General features: G+C 37.4%; 1 protein-coding gene across 22 annotated transcripts in view; it reads left to right on the plus strand.

Moving 5' to 3' along the window:
• FER (FER tyrosine kinase) overlaps positions 1-25988 on the plus strand; it is a 450919-nt gene that overhangs the window by 275080 nt on the left and 149851 nt on the right. For 21 of the 22 annotated variants that reach the window (XR_008525732.2, XM_063724214.1, XM_063724217.1 and 18 more), the window contains one exon: positions 21249-21305. Coding sequence is in view for 20 of the 22 variants with exons in the window: in XM_063724214.1 (XP_063580284.1) it covers positions 21249-21305 (57 nt within the window). In the remaining 2 variants the exon portion in view is untranslated. Of the gene's footprint in view, positions 1-21248; positions 21310-25988 lie in introns of those variants that run through there. The other variant, XM_063724222.1, reaches the window with a different exon arrangement.

The raw sequence follows: 25988 nt of genomic DNA on the forward strand, positions 1-25988 counted from the left end.
ATAGATATTGATGAAACATGACCTTGTGAAATGTGTGCGTTTTGTTCCTAAAAGTTGTTGTTTTTTCATGTTGCATTACTACAAGAAGTAAAATCCAAAAAATACCTACTGCATGTTAAGCATTGCAAGACAGATAAAGCCCCTGTAGGTATGCAGCTTACCTTTTAGAGGGAGAAGATAGAGAAAGGTAAACAAATAATTTATAAGATAATTATAGGTTCATCATGCTAAAAAGGAAACAAGCAGAGTAATAATGTCCTTAGATCCAAAAGGAGGGCTACATCTCTGGCTCCATTTTGGCAGTCTACCAGTTGCACCCTCCCTACAGTTGAGGAGTTTAAAGTACCTGAATATGTGCCCATATACAGTCCATGCATTCTACGTCAGAGTCTGTAGATCTTCATATTTCCTGTCCCAGCAACCCTGAGCCCACTTCCATGCCCTGCCCAAGCTAATGACTGAAGTCCATTGTCTCAAGGGAAGTCCATTGCCTCAAGGGTAGACCACAGGAAGGGTGGCCAATATATTTGAGGAACACATGGATGCAGCTTGGAATATGCAGGAAGGAGAGTCTAGAGATACCACATACTAGGCTACATGAGGAGCATAAAGGAACCAGGAATGGGAAGAGAGACAAGCAGGCTTGCAGTGTAGGACCTGGGGAGACTTCTCCTATACTGCCATGTTCTAGTGCGGAAGTCTTGAAGTGAATATTTGACTTTCCAGGTTATTAGGGAGGTATATTTGTCAAAGTAATGGAAAAGAACATGTCACATTTAATGTTTTGTTAACTTGATATGTAGGTTTTACATATTTAGACATGTGACATTGGGCCCCACAAAGGCTAATGACATAATATATAGAAATATATTATTACCTCGTGAAGGTCACTTTAGATAGGATGGTCAGATAAAGTTTCTCTGAGGAGACACGATTCAAGTCAAGACCTGGAACATGAACTTGTAGAAGAAAACAAATGAGTTCTAACTAGAGGGTATTCCAGCTAGAGTAACTATGTCATACAAATGTATAGAGGATCAAAATCAACAATAACCAGATGCTTCAACTGCATAAAGAATCAAAAGAGGTCCTCAGAGGAAGGAATGAAATAACATAAGGATAGAGATCTGCAGGGACTAGATAATGCCCTATTATGCTATAGATAATAGCTTGGTTTTTAATCTAAGAGCAATGGGGCATTACTGGAGGGATTTAATGAGAGAATAGCAGGTTCTTAATTACATCTTTTTAAAGAAACCACATCTTTTTTCTTATGTGTAAAATGTATGTAAAGGGAGGATGGAAGCATGAAATCAGGTTAAAAGACTATTATAGTGATCTGTGGAAGGAAATGATGTTTGCTTGGTCTTAACTGGTAGGAGTAGAGATAGACAGAAAGTGTATGTGTTGAGTGATGTTTTGCAAGTAGATCTAACATTTTCCCTGATGCATTGTATGTGGAGAATGAGGCAGGGAAAATAATCAAGAATGATTAAGATTTTTGGGTTGAGAACCTGGATGAATAGTAGTTACATTTACTGAAACAGAGAATGCTATGAGAGAAACACAATTTTTTAGGGAGATAGGAATTGAGAGTTCTATTGTGAACATGGTCAGTCTGAGATACTATTAGACAATCAAGTGGAGATTTCAAGTAGGCACTTGGATACGTCCAAGTCGAACTCAGGGGAACAATGTGGACTCTCCTTTTGTTTCGTGAACATACCACATGCTCCTTATGTCTCAGAGCCTTAGTTCCAGTTGTGCCTTTTGTTGGCAGTATTCTTTCCTACCTTTGCCTGGTTTCAGTCTCAGCTCAAATGCCAATCTATCTAAATGGTTCCCTTATGGCCATTTTTATTCTCTATCTCAGTATTGTTTGTGTTTTGGGGTTTTTTTGTAACTTTTTTTTTTTTAGTTTGCAAACATTTTCCCTTTTTCTTCTCTTCATGAAGAGGGACATTGTTTCACTCACCCTATCTAGCCAATGCCTAGCACAGTGCCTGTCACGTGATAGATATTCAGTAAATACTTGTTGATTGAATGAATGAAAGAGCAGTTGTGGTTTGCTTAAAAGGAAAGACAAGGTGCTAGGAGTAGAACAGTATGAGAGATGATGGACTCCCCTTTCCCCCAAAGATTTGAGGGTTCTTGAGTAAGAGGAAGAATGGTTAATGTTTATTAAGCACTTATTATATGTTAGGCACTGACTGAGTACTTTATTAAGATCTCATTTAATATTTAGAACCACCCTATATAGTAGCTTCTCTTTTTATCTTTATTTTGCAGATAAGGAAGCTGAGACTGAAAGAGGCCATGTTGCTGAAAGTTACACAGCTAGTGCAGAACAGCCATATTTCAAGCTCAAGCAGTTTCGCTCCATAGCCTAGTCTCTTAACAAATACATAGAACAGAAGACTATTTCTGCAGTGCTGTAGATCATTGTAGTTTCCTTAGCCTTTGATGCTATTGAAGAGGATTCTGATAAACTCAGTGGGATAGTACATAATATTCCTCAGACGCCTCTTGCCAGTGTCAGGTTCCAACAGCCCAACAAAATGACACCACTGTGTATTCCTTGAAGCCTGGACAAGGGTCACTCCTTGCATATCTCTTCCTCATAAGACTACCACCCTATGCAGAATGGAATGGAAAGAAAACAAAAGAAAGCAGTGGAGAGAGGTCCTTGGGAGCAAGATCCCGATTCACTTCAACTCACAGGCAGGTCTCCTTTTTTCTGGTAGCCACTGGGGGCAGTGCCAAACCCATCTGATAGAGACCCCTTCTTCATAATGGCCAGAGTGTGTGAGGTATGGAGGACGGTGGGTAGATACCAAAGAATGAAAGGAAAAAGCCAGGAGTCTCATCTTTTTTGCTCTTTGAAGATAAAGGTACTGTCTAATCCCCCTTTCTTTTTCTTCTTGTCACTGGATGAGAAACTCCTGAGAGCAGAAACTATATTTTGCTTTCATTTTAATGAGCCCCTGTGCCTTTCACATCATGTTTGTTAAAGAATTCATCAGCACAAGGGATAAATCTATGACATAGTATTTAGAGGTGAATAATAAGATGTTTCTTGTAGGAATTTGATAGACTGTGTTGAACATACATATTTTTCTAGCTAGCTATTTTTAGTCACTCAGTTGCCAGAACCTGAAAAGGGTCTGTATCAGCATTTTTTCACTTGTTATCACCTGCATTGCTTCCTTTGGAGGGCATAACTGTTGGCTCTGAGAGTTTTTTAGTCAAGAAAAATGAGACATTCTAAAGTTGAGATGAATAAAAATGAGTTAGAAAACATTTATATGTGTACAGAAAATTATACAGCCTTTTGTTCAATTAATACTATCCTATAATAAACAAGTTTATTTTATAAGTAGGGAAATTGCATAGACATACATTAAAAATAAGAACCAATTAAAATCCTTTCTAGAATCATAGGATAAAATAAATTATACACATACACTATTTTATGTAGCTTGCAAATATAATGAAATATTTTCAAAGGTAATAATGTGTGTGTTTCCTAAATAAGAACCATTTGGGAAGAAAGTACTTTTGGATTATTTAGAATGAATTTATAGAACATTTGAACAAATACTCAGTTACTAAAAGCTTCTCAGATAGATTCCAGATGCGCAACTACTTTGCATACTTTTCAATAAGTTTTTTTTTTTTTCCTCTAAAGCAACCCTGATAACTTTAATGACAAAGCTGATCAAATTCTGAATAATTCTTGGATTATAAAAAGGTTCTATGGCTGAGACTTTGAGTGGAATAAATGTGCTGAGCCAGCTAGAGAAATAATGAAGCAGACCGAATGAAAAATTGTATATAAAAGAGAAATAGAGATAGCAAATATTTCTCAGTATAAGTAGTAGAAAAATCTCTGAGAATCATCTTATGTATTGTGACATTTTGTTAATTATTCTTTCTTTTTGTTGTTGTTGTTGCCCAGGCTGGAGTACAGTGGCCCAATCTTGGCTCACTGCAACTTCCACCTCCTGGATTCAAGCAATTCTCCTGTCTCAGCTTCCCGAGTAGCTGGGATTACAGGGGCCCGCCACAATGCCTGGCTAATTTTTTTGTATTTTTAGTAGAAATGGGCTTTTACTATGTTGGCCAGGCTGGTCTCAAATTCCTGACCTTGTGAACTGCCCACCTCAGCCTCCCAAAGTGCTGGGATCACAGGCGTGAGCCACCACACCCAGCTAATTATTCTTTCTATGGATTATATGTTGGTCTTTGTGCATTAGCTCCAAAATACCATGTTGTCAATATGTTTAGAAATTCATCTGCTACAGGTATTAAATCTTTGTAGTGAGATGATATTTTTTTTGAAGTCTGATTTAAATTTTGCCTTTTTTCTTTCTTTCAAACTATTACACTGGATGATTACTACTATCCCTTTGACCAGGGGCTGGACAAAGCTTGTATTTCCAGTATTTTTCGTAATTAAGTCCTCATGTTGAACCTGCACTACATTGGCTCTTGCTGAGAAATAGATTGTATTACTGTATTAGTGAATTGGCCTGTATTTAAGGTAGAATTATTTATCAAAAACAATGATTTAAAAATGAAAATGTTGAATTAAAAATATAACTTCAGTCACATGGAAGCAAGAACTTCTATTTCAGTTTTGAATGTTGGGGAGATATACAGGAATAGAATAAGGTTGTTCTTTACTATTAGCAGTATTTTCTTTTGGTGGGCATTCTTCCTGGAGAACTGTGAATCAAAGGGAAGTGTTAATTTTTTTTTTTAATTATTATTATACTTTAAGTTTTAGGGTACATGTGCACAATGTGCACGTTAGTTACATATGTATACATGTGCCATGCTGGTGCGCTGCACCCATTAACTCGTCATCTGGCATTAGGTATATCTCCCAATGCTATCCCTCCCCCCTCCCCCTACCCCACAACAGTCCCCAGAGTGTGATGTTCCCCTTCCTGTGTCCATGTGTTCTCATTGTTCAATTCCCACCTATGAGTGAGAATATGCGGTGTTTGGTTTTTTGTTCTTGCGATAGTTTACTGAGAATGATTTCCAATTTCATCCATGTCCCTACAAAGGACGTGAACTCATCATTTTTTATGGCTGCATAGTATTCCATGGTGTATATGTGCCACATTTTCTTAATCCAGTCTATCATTGTTGGACATTTGGGTTGGTTCCAAGTCTTTGCTATTGTGAATAATGCCGCAATAAACATACGTGTGCATGTGTCTTTATAGCAGCATGATTTATAGTTCTTTGGGTATATACCCAGTAATGGGATGGCTGGGTCAAATGGTATTTGTAGTTCTAGATCCCTGAGGAATCGCCACACTGACTTCCACAAGGGTTGAACTAGTTTACAATCCCACCAACAGTGTAAAAGTGTTCCTATTTCTCCACATCCTCTCCAGCACCTGTTGTTTCCTGACTTTTTAATGGTTGCCATTCTAACTGGTGTGAGATGGTATCTCATTGTGGTTTTGATTTGCATTTCTCTCATGACCAGTGATGGTGAGCATTTTTTCATGTGTTTTTTGGCTGCATAAATGTCTTTTTTTGAGAAGTGTCTGTTCATGTCCTTCGCCCACTTTTTGATGGGGTTGTTTGTTTTTCTCTTGTAAATTTGTTGGAGTTCATTGTAGATTCTGGATATTAGCCCTTTGTCAGATGAGTAGGTTGCAAAAATTTTCTCCCATTTTGTAGGTTGCCTGTTCACTCTGATGGTAGTTTCTTTTGCTGTGCAGAAGCTCTTTAGTTTAATTAGATCCCATTTGTCAATTTTGGCTTTTGTGGCCATTGGTTTTGGTGTTTTAGACGTGAAGTCCTTGCCCATGCCTTTGTCCTGAATGGTAATGCCTGGGTTTTCTTCTAGGGTTTTTATGGTTTTAGGTCTAAAGTTTAAGTCTTTAATCGATCTTGAATTTATTTTTGTATAAGGTGTAAGGAAGGGATCCAGTTTCAGCTTTCTACATATGGCTAGCCAGTTTTCCCAGCACCGTTTATTAAATAGGGAATCCTTTCCCCATTGCTTGTTTTTCTCAGGTTTGTCAAAGATCAGATAGTTGTAGATATGCAGCATTATTTCTGAGGGCTCTGTTCTGTTCCATTGATGTATATCTCTGTTTTGGTACCAGTACCATGCTGTTTTGGTTACTGTAGCCTTGTAGTATAGTTTGAAGTCAGGTAGCATGATGCCTCCAGCTTTGTTCTTTTGGCTTAGGATTGACTTGGTGATGCGGGCTCTTTTTTGGTTCCATATGAACTTTAAAGTAGTTTTTTCCAATTCTGTGAAGAAAGTCATTGGTAGCTTGATGGGGATGGCATTGAATCTGTAAATTACCTTGGGCAGTATGGCCATTTTCACAATATTGATTCTTCCTACCCATGAGCATGGAATGTTCTTCCATTTGTTTGTAAACTCTTATTTCGTTGAGCAGTGGTTTGTAGTTCTCCTTGAAGAGGTCCTTCACGTCCCTTGTAAGTTGGATTCCTAGGTATTTTATTCTCTTTGAAGCAATTGTGAATGGGAGTTCACTCATGATTTGGCTCTGTGTTTGTCTGTTATTGGTGTATAAGAATGCTTGTGATCTTTGTACATTGATTTTGTATCCTGAGACTTTGCTGAAGTTGCTTATCAGCTTGAGGAGATTTTGGGCTGAGACGATGGGGTTTTCTAGATATACAATCATGTCATCTGCAAACAGGGACAATTTGACTTCCTCTTTTCCTAATTGAATGCCCTTTATTTCCTTCTCCTGCCTAATTGCCCTGGCCAGAACTTCCAACACTATGTTGAATAGTAGTGGTGAGAGAGGGCATCCTTGTCTTGTGCCAGTTTTCAAAGGGAATGCTCCCAGTTTTTGCCCATTCAGTATGATATTGGCTGTGGGTTTGTCATAGATAGCTATTATTATTTTGAGATACGTCCCATCAATACCTAATTTCTTGAGAGTTTTTAGCATGAAGGTTGTTGAATTTTGTCAAAGGCCTTTTCTGCATCTATTGAGATAATCATGTGGTTTTTGTCTTTGGTTCTGTTTATATGCTGGATTACATTTATTTATTTGCATATATTGAACCAGCCTTGCATCCCAGGGATGAAGCCCACTTGATCATGGTGGATAAGCTTTTTGATGTGCTGCTGGATTCGGTTTGCCAGTATTTTATTGAGGATTTTTGCATCAATGTTCATGAAGGATATTGGTCTAAAATTCTCTTTTTTGGTTGTGTCTCTGCCCGGCTTTGGTATCAGGATGATGCTGGCCTCATAAAATGAGTTAGGGAGGATTCCCTCTTTTTCTGTTGATTGGAATAGTTTCAGAAGGAATGGTACCAGTTCCTTCTTGTACCTCTGGTAGAATTCGGCTGTGAATCCATCTGGTCCTGGACTCTTTTTGGTTGGTAAGTTATTGATTATTGCCACAATTTCAGCTCCTGTTATTGGTCTATTCAGAGATTCAACTTCTTCCTGGTTTAGTCTTGGGAGGGTGTATGTGTTGAGGAATTTATCCATTTCTTCTAGATTTTCTAGTTTATTTGCGTAGAGGTGTTTGTAGTATTCTCTGATGGTAGTTTCTATTTCTGTGGGATTAGTGGTGATATCCCCTTTATCATTTTTTATTGCATCTATTTGATTCTTCTCTCTTTTTTTCTTTATTAGTCTTGCTAGCAGTCTATCAATTTTGTTGATCCTTTCAAAAAACCAGCTCCTGGATTCATTAATTTTTTGAAGGGTTTTTTGTGTCTCTATTTCCTTCAGTTCTGCTCTGATTTTAGTTATTTCTTGCCTTCTGCTAGCTTTTGAATGTGTTTGCTCTTGCTTTTCTAGTTCTTTTAATTGTGATGTTAGGGTGTCAATTTTGGATCTTTCCTGCTTTCTCTTGTGGGCATTTAGTGCTATAAATTTCCCTCTACACACTGCTTTGAATGCATCCCAGAGATTCTGGTATGTTGTGTCTTTGTTCTCATTGGTTTCAAAGAACATCTTTATTTCTGCCTTCATTTCATTATGTACCCAGTAGTCATTCAGGAGCAGGTTCTTCAGTTTCCATGTAGTTGAGCGGTTTTGAGTGAGATTCTTAATCCTGAGTTCTAGTTTGATTGCACTGTGATCTGAGAGACAGTTTGTTATAATTTCTGTTCTTTTACATTTGCTGAGGAGAGCTTTACTTCCACGTATGTGGTCAATTTTGGAATAGGTGTGGTGTGGTGCTGAAAAAATGTATATTCTGTTGATTTGGGGTGGAGAGTTCTGTAGATGTCTGTTAGGTCTGCTTGGTGTAGAGCTGAGTCCAATTCCTGGGTATCCTTGTTGACTTTCTGTCTCGTTGATCTGTCTAATGTTGACAGTGGGGTGTTGAAGTCTCCCATTATTAATGTGTGGGAGTCTAAGTCTCTTTGTAGGTCACTCAGGACTTGCTTTATGAATCTGGGTGCTCCTGTATTGGGTGCATATATATTTAGGATAGTTAGCTCTTCCTGTTGAATTGATCCCTTTACCATATGTAATGGCCTTCTTTGTCTCTTTTGATCTTTGTTGGTTTAAAGTCTGTTTTATCAGAGACTAGGATTGCAACCCCTGCCTTTTTTTGTTTTCCATTTGCTTGGTAGATCTTCCTCCATCCTTTTATTTTGAGCCTATATGTGTCTCTGCATGTGAGATGGGTTTCCTTAATACAGCACACTGATGGGTCTTGACTCTATCCAATTTGCCAGTCTGTGTCTTTTAATTGGAGCATTTAGTCCATTTACATTTAAAGTTAATATTGTTATGTGTGAATTTGATCCTGTCATTATGATGTTAGCTGGTTATTTTGCTCATTAGTTGATGCAGTTTCTTCCTAGTCTCGATAGTCTTTACATTTTGGCATGATTTTGCAGCGGCTGGTACCAGTTGTTCCTTTCCATGTTTAATGCTTCCTTCAGGAGCTCTTTTAGGGCAGGCCTGGTGGTGACAAAATCTCTCAGCATTTGCTTGTCTGTAAAGTATTTTATTTCTCCTTCACTTATGAAGCTTAGTTTGGCGGATATGAAATTCTGGGTTGAAAATTCTTTTCTTTAAGAATGTTGAATATTGGCCCCCACTCTCTTCTGGCTTGTAGAGTTTCTGCCGAGAGATCCGCTGTTAGTCTGATGGGCTTCCCTTTGAGGGTAACCCGACCTTTCTCTCTGGCTGCCCTTAACATTTTTTCCTTCATTTCAACTTTGGTGAATCTGACAATTATGTGTCTTGGAGTTGCTCTTCTCGAGGAGTATCTTTGTGGAGTTCTCTGTATTTCCTGAATCTGAATGTTGGCCTGCCTTGCTAGATTGGGGAAGTTCTCCTGGATAATATCCTGCAGAGTGTTTTCCAACTTGTTTCCATTCTCCCCGTCACTTTCAGGTACACCAATCAGACGTAGACTTGGTCTTTTCACATATTCCCATATTTCTTGGAGTCTTTGCTCGTTTCTTTTTATTCTTTTTTCTCTAAACTTCCATTCTCACTTCATTTCATTCTTTTTTTTTTTTTTAAGAGACTACCATTTTATTAGCTAAATTCTTTTTTTTTTTTTTTTTTTTTTTGGTGGGCAACTTTTATTTTCTGCTCTGTCACAGCCCTGCCCAGAGATAGTGACCACAGAGCCCACTACTTGCACATTTGGAGGAATAGAAAAGAGAAAAATACAAAGAGGAGGGGAACAAAACTCATAGATGAATATATCAAAATATTTATCCCAACCTGATATACCTTGTAGATTGCCTTCAACTCTAGATCTCCTCCTCCTCCTTCTTTTTTTTTATTTTTTATTTTTTATTTATGAAGTATTTATTGATCATTCTTGGGAGAGGGGGATATGGGAGGGTCATAGGATAATAGTGGAGAGAAGGTCAGGAGATAAACACATGAACAAAGGTCTCTGGTTTTCCTAGGCAGAGGTCCCTGCGGCCTTCTGCAGTGTTTGTGCCCCTGGGTACTTGAGATTAGGTAGTGGTGATGACTCTTAAAGAGCATGCTGCCTTCAAGCATCTGTTTAACAAAGCACATCTTGCACTGCCCTTGCACAGATTGTTGCTGTGTCTGTGTAGAAAGAGGTGAGCATAGGAGACTCCATTTTGTTCTGACTAGGAGAAATTCTTCTGCCTTGGGATGCTGTTGATCTATGGCCTTTCCCCCAACCCCTTGCTGTTTGAAACGTGTGCTGTGTCAACTCAGGGTTAAATGCATTTCATTCATTTCATCTTCCATCGCTGGTACCCTTTCTTCCAGTTGATCACATCGGCTCCTGAGGCTTCTGCATTCTTCACGTAGCTCTCGAGCCTTGGTTTTCAGCTCCATCAGCTCCTTTAAGCACTTCTCTGTATTGGTTATTCTAGTTATACATTCTTCTAAATTTTTTTCAAAGTTTTCAACTTCTTTGCCTTTGGTTTGAATATCCTCCTGTAATTTGATCGTTTGAAGCCTTCTTCTCTCAGCTCGTCAAAGTCATTCTCCGTCCAGCTTTGTTCCGTTGCTGGTGAGGAACTGCGTTCCTCTGGAGGAGGAGAGGCACTCTGCTTTTTAGAGTTTCCAGTTTTTCTGCTCTGTTTTTTCCCCATCTTTGTGGTTTTATCTACTTTTTGTCTTTGATGATGGTGATGTACAGATGGGTTTTTGGTGTGGATGTCCTTTCTGTTTGTTAGTTTTCCTTCTAACAGACAGGACCCTCAGCTGCAGGTCTGTTGGAGTACCTGGCCGTGTGAGGTGTCAGTCTGCCCCTGCTGGGGGGTGCCTCCCAGTTAGGCTGCTCGAGGGTCAGGGGTCAGGGACCCACTTGAGGAGGCAGTCTGCCCGTTCTCAGATCTCCAGCTGTGTGCTGGGAGAATCACTGCTCTCTTCAAAGCTGTCAGACAGGGACATTTAAGTCTGCAGAGGTTACTGCTGTCTTTTTGTTTGTCTATGCCCTGCCCCCAGAGGTGGAGCCTACAGAGGCAGGCAGGCCTCTTTGAGCTGTGGTGGGCTCCACCCAGTTCGAGCTTCCTGGCTGCTTTGTTTACCTAAGCAAGCTTGGGCAGTGGCGGGCGCCCCTCCCCCAGCCTCGCTGCCTCCTTGCAGTTTGATCTCAGACTGTTGTGCTAGCAATCAGCGAGACTCTGTGGGCGTAGGACCCTCCGAGCCAGGTGCCGGATATAATCTCCTGGTGCGCCGTTTTTTAAGCCCATCGGAAAAGCGTAGTATTCGGGTGGGAGTGACCCGATTTTCCAGGTGCTGTCTGTCACCCCTTTCTTTGACTAAGAAAGGGAACTCCCTGACCCCTTGCACTTCCCAAGTGAGGCAATGCCTCGCCTTTCTTCGGCTCGCGCATGGTGCGCGCACCCACTGACCTGCGCCCAGTGTCTGGCACTCCCTAGTGAGATGAACCCAGTACCTCAGATGGAAATGCAGAAATCACCCGTCTTCTGCATTGCTCATGCTGGGAACTGTAGACCGGAGCTGTTCCTATTTGGCCATGTTGGCTCCCAACCCAGGGAAATGTTAATTTAAGTCACACTTCTAATCACTCTGACTCACCTACTTTAGATCCAATTTCAAATATGTCCCTGTGCCCCATAAAGCCCTTTAAAGGGATAACTTTAGGAAGAAATGGCACAACCATTCAAAGCGATTTGGCAGGGGTTGATTGACGTAATAAATAATGACCATCTGGACCCTGTAGCAGTCCACCAAGAAGCACAGTTAGTCCCCTGCAGCCTGGGCAGACTGCTGGTTGTCTTCAGCAGGTGAACAAAGGAGATGTTGCTTATTTGATAGTTGTTCACTTTATTTAAAATGACTACATTTGTGAGGCAAAATTCTAAAATTTAGGTTTTAACATTTTAAAACTAGTTAGATTTTATTGTCAGTTATTTTTATAGCTTTTGCTTATTACTGTATCTACTTGTGTAAAGATGTGTGATTTACATAGTGTTTTCATTATAGTACTATAGTAATGACAATTTTGTTGAAACCTTGTTTTTAAGTGATTTTATGTTTTATAGAAAATTTGGTACAGAGTTATTGTGGGAAAATGGAATATTTGTCATTTATCTGGTGGAAATAAGTGGTATAGAGACCGAAGTTGAGTCATTATTTTTTTAGGTTACAGATTACATAAAGATTATACAAAATTGACTCATAACTCTGCCAGTTATATTAAGACATAGTTGATTACAACTGTAAAGTTTTTTGTGATTTCATTTTTTGACACAAAAACTGTGAATGTGCAAAATGCAAAGCTTTAAATTAGATTATAATCTAATGAACGCAGTAGATGAGGAGCAATCTATAATTGATTTGCATAGAAATAATTTGAAACAAAGTATGTAAATCATAAGTTAAAAAATCTGTTAGGACTAGAACTTGAAACTAAAAATAGAATTTATATCCCATTGTGTTTCAATTAATTAAAATTGATTGCATCATTATCTCTGAACTTGAAGGAGTCATACGCATTGCTTTAAATAAATTACTCTATTTTGGGTAACAGTATAATTTGTTAGAAAGGACATAAGCTTCAGAGTCAGACATATATGGGTTCAAACATTGTTTCTGCCATTTGCTGTCAGAGTAGCCTGTCTCTCAGAACCTCAGAGTCCTGGCTTGATGGTGTCACTAACACCCCCAAGTTCAGTGATCTACTAGAAAGGCTCACATAAGTTAACATAAAGTTATACTCAAGGCTGGGATTTATTGTCGCAAAAGACTGACTCATGTAGGAACAGTAAAAGCTAGGTCAAAAGAGGCTTTCTTGCCCTATTTATAGCAGGAATTGTATGGCTAAGTCTTTCTATCTACAGACTGCAAGGCCATGTGTGATACCATTGCTCAGGAAATCCCATTTGAGTTTTGGAGTCCAAAGTTCTTACCAGGGGCTGATCACATACTTGTTAACATGACCAGCCATGGTGAGGACTCCAAACCAGGTACCATGTGCATAGAATGGATATTTATGTTTACTTTAAACATGCTAACAACCTAGTTCTTCTTCTTGACCTGCCACTTCAGTCATTATGGACTAACATTACTCAGTAACTTTCGAACATGATGGTAGTTTAGTTCTCATTTTCACCAAAGGTCGTCAAGAGTATAGAGATGAGCAGAAACTGAATGAAACAGACCTACTTTGTTAAACTTTCGTCACAGAGTTATTGTGAAAGTTAAGGTAGAACTCTGGTTTTGGTTTTGCCTACATCCTTTTAGGCTTTCTTTATCTGAAAATGTCTTTATTTTCTATTCATTCTTTTTTTTTTTTTTTTTTTAATTAGAGACAGAGTCCCACTTTGTTTCCCAAGCTGGTTTAGATCTCTTGGCCTCAAGCAGTCCTCCTGCCTCAGCCTCCCAAAGTGCTAGGGTGAGCCACTGTGCCCAGCCTTATTTTCCATTCATTCTTGAAAGATGGTTTTACCACATTTACTATTTACAGTTGACAGTTATTTTCTTTCAACACTGGAAAGATACTGTGCTACTTTTGTCTGAACTGTGTGGTTTCAGAAGAGAAGTCTGCTTTCTGTGAATTGGTATACCCTGTAGGTAAAGTGATTTCTCTCTGGCTGCTTTCAAGACTCCTTGTTTTCCTTGTCAGAAGTTTGATTATGATGAATCTTGGCTGGAATTTACTTGTGTTTATCGTATTTCAGGTCCTGTCAGCTTCTTGTTGTAGATTTGTGTCTTTCGCCAAATTTGAGAAGTTTCAGTCATTATTTAAGTACTCTTTCAGCCCTACTCTTTCTCCTCTCCTTTTATCTCAGATTATACAAATGTGGGATTGCTTGCCTTACAGGTTCCTAAGGTTCTGTTCATTTTTTTTCACCCAATCTATTTTCTCTTTGTTGTTCAAATTGGGTAATCTATTGATCTGTCCTCAAGTTCGGTGATTAGCCTCTCTTATCTTCACTTTATTATTGAGCCCATTCAGTGAGTTTTAAAAATTTGCTTTGTAATTTTTAGTTATATACTTTTTATTTGGTTCTTCTTTTAATAAATTCTGTTTCTATGGTTGAGATAATCTATGTGTTTTCATATTTTTCAAGGGAATTTGTAAGTGATTGTTGTGCATTTTTCTGGCAGCTATAAAATCCTCGTCAGAATAATTCCAACATCTGATCCATCCCACTATTGGTTGACTATCTTTTCTCATTCAGATTGTGATTTTCTTGGCTCTTGATATGATGGATGATTTTTAATTGTACCCTAGACATATAATCTATTATGTTAGGACATCTTGGGTCCCATTTAAATCTTTCATTTTTGCAGGTAGTTACCTTGTTTAGGTTTAAGAGATAGGGCCTGGCCTGCTTTAAATGGTTTCAATGACAGTGCAATTTTTAGAGCTTTTTTGGTGTTATTTTGTTTTGTTGGTTTATCTGCTGCCACTGGGCTTCCTTCTAACTTGTTCATTTTATTGCTGCCTCTAGGAGTAGAAGGAATTCCCCAAGTCTGGGCTGCCAGGTGTTTCTCTGAGGAAGGGCATCTTAGGCCTATCGGATTGTTTGGTAGACTTCTCCTGCCTCTGGGGAACAGAGTACTTCCTGGGCTGGGGCCTTATTGTGGTGGGATTCTTTCTCCCGTTAGGCATGCTGCCCTGTCATCTCTGGCAAGGGAGATAGGAGTCTCAGTGCATGGAGACAAAGAGACTTCCCAGGATAGGTCTCATTTTGTGGCAGTGATTCTCTTGCCAATGCAACTGAACTGCCTTGTTATTTCTCAGTTGGGAAGTGAGATAACAGGCCCACAGAGACAAAGAGGCCTCTTAGGCTTGGTCGCTCATTTGGCTGGGATCTATCTTCCTGTTATTTCTGGGCCATACCAGTATTTCTTGGTGGGGCAAAGCAGTCTTAGGCCAGCTGGGAAAGGGAGTCTTCCCTTAGCTACTTATTGTTAGTTGGATCTCCAGTCAATCCGCTTGCAGGTGGTACTGGGCTCATTTGCTCATTTTGAGGACTGTCATATAATCCAGGGGAGGAATAGGCCTAACTGAGCTGCCTTCTATGGCTATGTTGGAAGTCAAACTGCCTTCTGTTGTGGCAGTAGGATGGAAGACATCCTGCCACTATTCTGTTCTCCCATTCCAGGAGTCCCAAACCAATTCACCCTCCTCATACCATCTTTCAGAGTTCCTTGTTTCCCTCTTGAATTATGTCCAGGGTTTATAGCTATAATACTCTCCTGTGGAAAGAAGCAGAGAGAATTATGCTTCTAGAACTTGTCCAATGACCATAGTATTTTAATTGTTTGTTTGGATGCTGGATAATATACATTATATATTTGTATAGTAGAACAAATGCTCACATTTTTAAAAAAAATTAAAGGGTTACACAATAAAGAGTATTTGGAGACCTCTGGTCTATCAGATTAAGTGAATACTTGATTCCTTGTTTAAGCTCCCCATGGCCTGGTTAGAAAGTACATTTCTAGTTTTTCACTGAACATTGCTCCCCTTTAAAGACTCTTTGCCTTCAGTCTTCTTGTGTATTCACTCTATCTAGAAGATTTCTACTTCTTTCTATGCTTTTGCCAAAGTTATTTTCTCCTTTTAGCATATCAGAATCATATCCATGTTCAAGACTTATCTCAAATACTACCTATTCTTTGAGACTTCTTCTGACTTTTCTAGCACAATATGGCTTCCTTTTCCTCTGAAATCCTTTATCATCACTTAGATTACTCATGTGACACTTGAAATGACATTTTGAACAGAGTGTAATCTAAGTTTATCTTTAACTCATCTGTTTGGAGACGAACTTTCCTAGAGAAGCGGTGCTACCAATGCTTAAATGTATCTATAACATATGCAATGTACGGAGCATAACTGCCATTTTACATGAGTCTAATGGAATATATCCTTATATACTGACAGTTCTATCTTAAAATTCCAGGTTCATATTCCTAGACTTACACCCCTTCTCTACCAGCGTAGTTAATACTGAGTCCCATAGGAGTGGTGGCTTCTGTGGGCTATGCCAGAGAGACTGCTGCATGGCAGACTGAGAGAAAGTTTGTTGGCAGTGAAGTAGAAAAATAAACTCTTTAGAGATGTTAGAGAGAAGAGAGCTAATGTTGGTGGAACTACGACAACCACTAATCATAGGTTAGAAAAGAAACTATGTTTCTTTTACACAGGTATTCTTGCCCAACTCCTACCCTTCACCCAACACACTTACATTTCCTCCCTGTGCCTCATTTTTTCACTCAACAGGTAATAGCTTACCTTATTGGTTGCCCCCACTTTCCTGTATTACATCTCTTTTTCCTTCTGTTCCTTGTGCTTCTCAAATTAACTACTACTTGCATTTGGATCCTTGTCTCAGGGTCTGCTTCTGAGAGAACCCAAACTAAGACAGGGACAGTCTGCTACCTCACATCCACAAGTTACTAGAACTAGATTCAGTAGCATCAGCCAACTCCCCAGAAGGGCGGTTAATCCATCTCATTCATTTCTTCTTTTCTCTGTGTCACTCACGAATCAATGAATAAAAATAAGTATTATTTGCTTAGGCAATTAGAAGGTACACTGTGATTTCATGGGTTTGTAAGGCCACCAAAATCTTTATATGCAGCCCGTATCTTACAGTGATTACCAAAGTGCATAATTTATATCTCCAGAATATCTCTAAAATAAGAGAATTGATAAATAGGAAAAGTGGATATTTTTCTTTTACCGTAATCATGATATTTTAATACTCAGGAATTAACATAAAGAATAGAATCCAAATATTAACATGTCAGGAGTCTAAGTCAATCTGTTGTAGCTTCAAGATCAGGGAAATTTAACCATTAGTTTTGAACACAGGTCTGCAGATTTTTCTGTATGGTCACAGATCACTTGCAAGCAAATGAAATGTCAAATATAACTCTGTCAACTCTATTCATTCCTATTGTAATACATCTTTTATGTCTTTGCCTTATTTCTACTGATGATTTATACTTAATTACAACTTTTATTTTCATTCATTAACCTGTGAACTGATAAAGCTACTATTCCTATTTCTTGGAAGAGACTAAGAGGCAGTCTGCTTCCATTTTTTCTGTTTTTTCTCTATATTTGAGAAGGTTGCAAAAAGTCTCCTTGCCCCTTTACAAAAAACAGAGCAAAGATAGAGACCAGAAATATGTAGTATAATCACTTTAGGAGAAACCAGCTCTGGAGCAGTTGTTAAGGAGCGAGCTGCAGCTGTCTTTGGCCATATCTTCTGAGTGTGACTTTTCTTTCCTTTGGATAGAAGGGGAGAAGGAGAAAAGTCAGTAAAAATAAAGGCAAATGCAGAGTTTCAGGCTCTTCAGCAACTCCCCGTTCTCCAACTCTGCATTACTCAATGTCCATGTTCCCAAATTTACTTTTGACTTGCCCTCTGAAACCATTTCAGAGGCATAAGTAAAGCTTTAGCATCATCGTATAACTGATATTGAATGTCTTTCTCAGCCACTTAGCAGCCTCCTTAGGAATATTCCATTTAATACCTAAGGGGGAGAGGGTTGGTAGTTCTACCCCGTCTTTATCCAATTTAACAGATTGGGAGTTTGCCTCTCTATCAACACTTCTGCAGACTATCCACAGAAACGGCAGGTACCAAATTCTGATCAAAGTAGTCACTGAATTCTCCTCGGGCATTTATCCCTGCCTCTTACAGACTGAGTCACATGACTTTTTTTATTACTTAAATTTTTACTTTTAATTAACAAATAATAGTTGTATATATTTATGGGTATGAGTACAATGTGATGTTTTGATATATGTATATATTGTGGAATGATTATATCAAGCTAACTAACATATCCATTACTTCACATAACTTATTTTTGATAGTGAGATTATTTAAAATCTGGAGCTTTTTGTAGCAATTTTGAAATAGAAATACATTATTATTAACCATGGTCACTTTGCTGTGCAATAGATCTTGGAAACTTACTCCTCCCATCTAACTGAGACTTTGTACCATTTGGTCAACTTATCTCCATTCCTCAACCCCTCACACCTTCTGTTTCTGCTGACCAACATTCTGTTCTCTACTGTTCTTTTTTTTTTCTGTCTATAACTTACACTGGATAATTTTTGTAGATCTATTGATCAATTATCTAAGGACACTGAAATTCAACTTTGATATGACAGGCAGTGAGCCAGTTTGGTCTGCAGACTTAGTTTGCCAATCCCTAATTTGGTTCAATCCATGATGGACATGTTTAGAAGGTAGGCTTACTTCTTTTCATTTCCAGGTTGCTTTTTCTACCACAGTGTGGTATGTTTGGGGTTTATTAAAAGCCTGGGGTATTTTATCAGAGCCTCTTCTCCTTGCAGGCCCTGAACTTTCTCTGTATTTTTTAACCTATTGGCTTCTGCTTTCACAATGACCATGTACATTCAAGGGTAAAAGTAGCCCATAAATCCTTGACATGGCTTCTTTTCTTAACCTAGCTTTAGTCTGTCAATACTTCACTATTTTAGTAGCTCTCCAGTGCCTTTAAATGGATGTTTAGGGGTTTTCTTTGTTTGGTTGTTTTTTCTTTTTGTGTTTTTGTTTCTACATTTCATCCTGTTTTTTCAGTGGTTTGCACTACAAGGATTGGGCTGAACTGCCTAGGTTATCATTGTCTAAAGTGGAAAAGCTGTCCAAGAATCAGTTTGCAACTTTAAAATAACTTTCCTGACTGCCAGATGGCACTCTTAGAAGAATAACATTTGCTTATATATATATATAGGGTGTAGGGTGGAGAATTAAACCCCAGAACTGCTAATCAAATGGAAAGTACAGCTCTTTTATTTTTTATTAAAAAATGAATTTTATGGATGTATAATTTATATAAAATAAAATTTTCCACAGGTTTTAAATATATAGTTCAATGAAACACCAAGAAATTGAACTTTTTTTTTTTTTTTTTTTTTTTTTTACGGAGTCTCGCTCTGTCGTCAAGCTGGAGTGCAGTGGCGCGATCTTAGCTCACTGCAACCTCTGCTTCCCAGGTTCAAGCGATTCTCCTGCCTCAGCCTCCCGAGTAGGTAGGACTGCAAGTGTGCGCCACCACGCCCGGCTAATTTTTGTATTTTTAGTAGAGATGGGGTTTCACCATTTTGGCCAGGAATAGAACATTTTTATAACCCCCCGCAAAGTTGCTTCTTTCACTTTTGCAGTCAGTCTTTCTCAACTCCTGCCCCAAGCAACCACTTCTCTGATACCTAGCATTATAGATTGTCCTTCTCTAGAATTTTATGTAAATGGAATTAGTATCTATGTATGTAAAGTTTGTCTAGATTTATTAACTCAGCAAAATGATTTGCAAGTGCTCTGTTGTATGCATCTGTAGTAAGTTCCTTTTTATTGCCGAATAGTCAGTTGCCCGAATGTACCAAAATGTGTTTATCAGTTTTCTTTTTGATGGACATATGAATTGTTTCTAGTTTTTGGCTATTACAAATAGAGCTGCTTCCAGCATTTTTTGATGAATCTTTTTGTGGATATGTTTTCATTTATCTTTGGTTAATTCCTAGGAGAGCAATTTGAGTCATAGGATGTGTATGTTTAACTTTATGAGAAACTTCCAAATTATTTTCCCAAATGCAAAAATGCTTTTTTTGCATTTGGGAAGAAAATGCTTTTGCATTTTCACCAGCGATACATAAGGATTACAGTTGCTCCACACCCTCACAATCTCTTGATATTGTTAATCTTTTTAATTTTAGTATCTTAATGGGTACGAAGTAATGAAGTACTATCTTATTATGGTTTGTATTTGTATATCACTGGTGACTAATGACGTTAAGTGTCTCTGATGTTCTTACTGGCTATTTGTTCATCATCTTTTCTGAACTTTTTTTACACAATTTCTTGAGCTGGGTTCTTTGTTTTGTTGTTGAGATACGAGTTTTGTATATGTTCTTCATACAAATGCTTTATCAGATAGAAATTCAGTATTGCAAAAATGTTCTCCCAGGTTGTATTTTGTCTTTTCATTTTTTAAATGGTGCTTTTGAATCAATGTTTTCAATTTTGATGAGGTCCAATTTTCATTTCTTTTTTATAGTTAGTGTTGTTTTGTGCTTCTCTCAGAAACCTTCACTTACCCACTTGATCATGACGTTATCCTCCTAAGTTTTCTTCCAGGATCTTTATAGCATTAACTTTATATTTAGGTGGAAAAACTATGCATAAAAACTATTGCATTTTAAAAATCAGTGTTGTCCCTTTGTTTACCTAACAGAGAGTGTTGGTTGAGTGTTTGCCACATGGTATTTCAGAAGGTAAAGCACTTCAAATAACTGTCCAGGACATTTTAAAGTCATAGTTAGGGTGAATTTTTACTTCAAGATGTCTGATTACTTGTTACAACTCATAGATCATCATTACATTTCAATCTGTCTTTGTAATGAGGGGAAAACTACACTCTAACATTAATAAGAAACCTAACTCATAAATAAAATATATCAACCAGGATACTCTTCCTCCAACTCTTCCTTCCTACTCCCCTCCTTTTTTTCTTCCGTTCCTCTCTTTCTTTCCTTTTTATTCCTCCCTTCCTTTTATCTTACTTTTTTCCTTTTTCCTTCCTTCATTAAAAAGCATATTTTTTCTTACGTTACGTATTGTGGCATTTCATAGTTGAGCTTTTTTTAAATGATAAAATATCCTCTAGTAATCAGTTCTTGAGATCAGATAATGAGATGCTCTCTTTCAATGATATGTTTGCATCACTGGCCTTATGCACCCTAGTGATATTGTAATTGGTGTTTGTTGCTTTATTATACCACAGGAGATTACTTGGGAAAGATATGGGACTATATGAAGTGTCATAGACAGCTATAACTCATGGCTCATTTATATGTGGAAAAATTAGCTCTTAGTAATATGATTTGAATAGAAAAATAATTTCTAAGATTAAATGAGAACTGAAAATTTTGCATTGTAAAATCAAACTCCCTCATGTACTTATGACAGCTTTTTGAAATGACAAATAATAGCATAACATAAACTTTATGGTTGGTGGAAAGTACATGCTGTGTTCTAATTACAGGGATACTATCATTTCAAAGGCTGAGATTTCTGATAGAATTTGGCTGTAATGTAGACTTTAATATCCTATTGTGTAGTATCGTTTCTTAAATTTGTTTTACAGCATCTTGGGGTTATAACTTCTTAGTGTGCTGTTGATTGAATGGTCTGAATGAAATATCCCTTTAGGTCGACCTTCCACTGGCTCAAATGCAACTTCAAGAAGTGTACCCTTGCTTGTACTAAACAACTGTTCTTATTCTTTGCTGTAGGACAAGAAATGGATTCTCAGTCATGAAGATGTCACATTGGGAGAATTACTGGGCAAGGTATGTAATCAGCTGAGCTAAATAAACAGAAGTCTCTATATTGATTGTGAAGACTGCAGATTTTTTCATTTTCTTCAAAGCTTTTCTTATATTGCTGCAAGGCACATTACACATTCACTAGAACACAATGCTATATGATGCTCTCTGAAATAGATGTGTGAAAGTCTTTGAAAGATTTAAGGATGATTCTTAACGTTGAAGAATATTATATGTGTGTTTTCCCCTGGAAGGACTAAAAATCATAATGATTTTATTTCAGTATGCAGTAAAGTCAAAACTAGTGAACTGAGATTTGAAAAGAAACAGTGAGATAATAAAAGTTTAAATAAATACCTAATAGTCTTGTTCTTTTTGTTTCTGGTTACATGTGATAGTTTAGAAAAAAATGAAATACTGCCTCTTGGGATTTCAGGATTGTATATAGAATTACAGTATGTAACAACACTGGGCATATTTCAATCTAAAAATGTGGACAAGACACTTGTTTCAATATAAATATTAATTTTATAACCAGTTCTATTAATCAGAAAAAGCAACTATATATAATAAAAGTCCCTTTTCTTCCAATGTAGTTGGAAGTTTCTTTGAACTGATAGGCCGTAGTCAAGTATATGTTATTTAACAATAATGGCAGATACTTGAGAATTAACCAAATGGACTATTTGAAAATTTATTAATAACTGTTTTATTTATAATTGAGTTCCAATGAATAGGTATTCACTTTTTTGTTAGTGACTTAATTAGTGATTATTTCCATTAATATATAAAAATGTGAATTCAGTTTAGCTTCATGGTGTGATACAAAAAAATAGCTAAAAATCTGTATATTTAGGAAAAGCTAACATACACATGAGTGATCAGTACTGAACTTAATTAAGGCTCAACATTTTACATAAAGAAATGATTACTCATTACTTTTTTTATTCAAATGTAAACTTGATGAATTGATTATTTTCCCCTATTTTTAAAAAATATCTGAGAAAGTAAATCTCTGTTGAAATAATGTAGTTTGCAGGATTCTTATCATTTATTATTTTAAAATACCTTTCCCAAATGGAAGCATCAAATTGTTATTGGAAAGCAGATTTTTATTGGCATATTTTTTAAGCAAATTCTAAAGAACCTCAAGCTAAAAGCAGTGACTCGTATGTTATTTCCTCTGGGTTTATTTCCTCATCCTTAAGGAAATATTTCTTCTTTCCCTTGCTCTAGGTAACTCAGTAGCAGTGACTGGGCCAAAAAATACTACAAAGATTAATTTCCATGATACAATTAAATAATAAATTGTAAAACTAAAGCATTTACTGAAATAAAGGCAGAATACATTTAGAAGGACAGACTTTTTAGTACTATGGAAAAAATATTTTTAGTTAAAGAGAAATATTTCTATTTTTGTGTTTAGTTTATGCTATAAAGTATTAGGAGGAATTTAGCTCCTTAGACTGTTTCAAATAATAATTATTTTCTCAATGACAAGTAATATGTCAGTCTTAATGAATTTATTTTAAATAAAAGACTGTGACTTTGAGGCAGTGTGTAGCTTAATTTCATCCAGTAGTTTTAAGTACAGGAAAATGGTTATTTAACATTTTTCACTGCCTATTTTAAATAATCATTTACAGTATACTGCTTAAGAGTACATGGCTAATTAAGACAATTAGCCATGATTCCTATCGTTAGAGACTTTGGAGTTAAGCTGTAATATAAGGTAATGGCAGGAATGCTGAGGTTTTTTGTTTTTTTTTTTTTGTATTCAGCACTATACTTTTATTAGACTGTACTTGATATACAGTATCAGATGCAGCTATAGTCGATAGTTGGTATTCAATAAATATTCAGTCATCCAGTGTTTTTTGAATGCCTACTATGTGCAAGGCACTCTTCTAGACACATTTTACAGTTTCAATGAGCAAGTAGCCAGAAATCCTTTCTCTAATGGAGCTTAATATTCTCTCTAGGAGGAGAAGATAAACAATAAGCATAATAAATAGGTAAATTTTATCATGTTAGAGGGTGCTAAGTCCTGTGAAAAATAGATGGATTGGAAGCGTTACTAGTTGTAGTTGCTGTTTTTAGTAGGAAATCCAGATAAACCTTATTATCTTATGTTTACTTTTGAATAAAGACTTGAAGGAGGTGGGAAATTTAGCCACATGGACATCTGAGGGAAGAGGGGTCTGCGCAGCATAAATAGCCAATGCACAATTTGTTTGAAGAGCAAGGGAAACATTTTTGTTGTAACAGTAAGCAAGAGGGAATATGATAGGAGAGGAAGTCTGTTAGGTGATGAGGGTATAAATTACATTGACCTTGTAAGTCATTGTATAACTTTGGCTTTGATCATGAATGAAATGGCAAGCTGGTGGGCAATTTTGAGAGGAGGAATGGCATGATCTTTTTTAAAAAGTTACTCTGGGAGTTATGAAAATAGGCTGACAACTTGGAAGGTTAGGAGGCAGTTGAACTTACCTGACTAAAAGATGATGCTAGATTAAGATGATAGCAATGGAGGTGGTATGAAGTAGTGAGTTCTGGATGTATTTTTGAAATTGAACCAATTGAATATCCTGATGGACTCTGTATGTGGGGTATTAGAGAAAGATTTCAGTCCTACGTGTAAAAGATTTCAGCGAACGAGAAGAGGTGTTCAGTTTTGGATGTATTGAGTTTTTCTATGAAACTTCCAGGTGGGGATGATGGAAACTATTGGGTATTAAGTCTGGAGTTAGAGAAAAGAGGTCTGAGTCAAAAGTACAAATCTGGTAGTTGTTAGTATATAGCTGGTACTTACCACAATTAGATGGATTCAACAGTGGAGTGAGTCTAGATGAAGAAGAGAAGAGGATCAAGGATTGAGCCTTGCTCACTCGAACATTAAGAGGTGGAGATAAGAGAAGCAATCCCCAAAGGAGGCTGAAAAGAGCAGCCAAGTAGGAAGGCAGAAAACCAGGAGATATGATGCCTTGGAAGACAAGAAGAGAAAGTATGTACCAAGGAAGAGAGTGATCAGTGGTGTCAGATGATGCTGAAAAGCCAAACAAGATGGGATTTAGCAATGAGAAGATCACTGATGACTTGGCTGAGCAATTTCCTTGGAATGCTTTAGGTGAAAGCCAGTTTGGAATGGATTTGAGAGGAACGGGAGGAAAGAATTAGCGATAGCAAAGATGTAATTCTTTGAAGTTTTGCTGCAAAAGAAATCAGAGATGTGGGGTGATAGTTTCAAGAGAATGATTTGTGCTTTGTCACTGTTACTGTTTAACTTGAGAAAAATAATAGCATACTAGTTTGCAGTTGGGAATGATCTAGTGAAAATTCATCATTTAAGAGAGAGGGATGAAAAATTGCTAGAGCGTCATCCTTGAGTAGGTAAGAGGGGATGCAATTTAGTTCACAATGGAGGATTGACTTTAATAGAAACACAGTAGTTCACTTTTTATAACAGCGAGGAAAATTGGTAGGTGGGTCAATATAGAGCCCAAAGTTCTCTTTACATTGCTTCAATTCTTGAAATGAAGTAGGAAGCAAAAGCATCAGCTAAGAATGAGGATGGGAGATTTGAGAAGAGAATAGAAGAGAAGCAGTCATCCAGAAAACTGGGAGTGTGAATGGTCTAAAGAAATATAATATGATTATTGAGTAGCACTAAGGGCCCCCTAAGGGTTTGTGTTCATGAATTTAAAGTTAAATCAGTCAGCATGATTATGGTTTTTCTCCAGCCATATTAGCTTTATAGGTACAGAATAGGCAGAGTTTTGGATTTAATCAGACTTGTAGATTTGCTAAGGGAGTTTTACAGATTAACAGAGGAGCAAATAAACTGAGAGTGTATGGGAAGGCAGTTATAATTATTGACCATAGAATTTAAGGTGGAATACAGAAGGAGGAGAATATAATAAAAGAATGATGTAAAAAGTGATAGAACCGAAAGATTGGCAGTTCCTATAAAGTCAAAGGACTTTTGAAGTCTGGATAAGTATTCAAAAAAGAAGAGGAAGTAAGCTAGAAAGATAGAAGCCAACCAGAAGTTGAAATGAATGAGATAGATGTTGTAGAGCATTTGCATTATTGGTATGGCAGAGTTTAAAATATGACCCTAGAAAATAGATTGGAGTGCAAGGTAATTGGAGGAGAGATGTTCAAGAAACTGAAAGTTTGAATTGTTGGAAGGTCCTTTAAATGTCTATTGAAATTACAAAGAATTAGGACACTGGGTAGACTGACAGTTACCCAATGGCTCAAATTGCCAATAAAAAAAATTTTCAAATTCAGTAAATGACAGCTGGAGTGAGGAATAGTGGGTAATATAATTGAGTGACAAATTTTCAAAGCTCAGAGTTTCAGGAATGCAGGAATGTGGGAGAGATAATGGTTTAAAGCCAGCGATAAGTAGGTAATAGAACACTGTGTTCTATCTGCAGGGCAATAGTAGGATTATATGTGGGGAAAATAAGTCATCACTTAAGTTTAGATGGCAAAAGGAAGTTCATCCACCATTTGGGTCTTCTCAAGTGAGAGCCAGGATTTTGTTAGAACAGGAAGTTAAAGGAAATGATGAAAGAATAGATTGAAAATATAATTTTGATGATGATAGGCCATGAATTCCAGAAGGCCCTATGCAAGTCGGAGTTAGATGAGAAAGGAGGATCAAATAGAAGTATGCTGAATCTGAGGGGGCTGGAG

Source organism: Pongo abelii, chromosome 4 (assembly GCF_028885655.2).
Source record: "Pongo abelii isolate AG06213 chromosome 4, NHGRI_mPonAbe1-v2.0_pri, whole genome shotgun sequence".
Lineage (NCBI taxonomy): Eukaryota > Metazoa > Chordata > Mammalia > Primates > Hominidae > Pongo > Pongo abelii.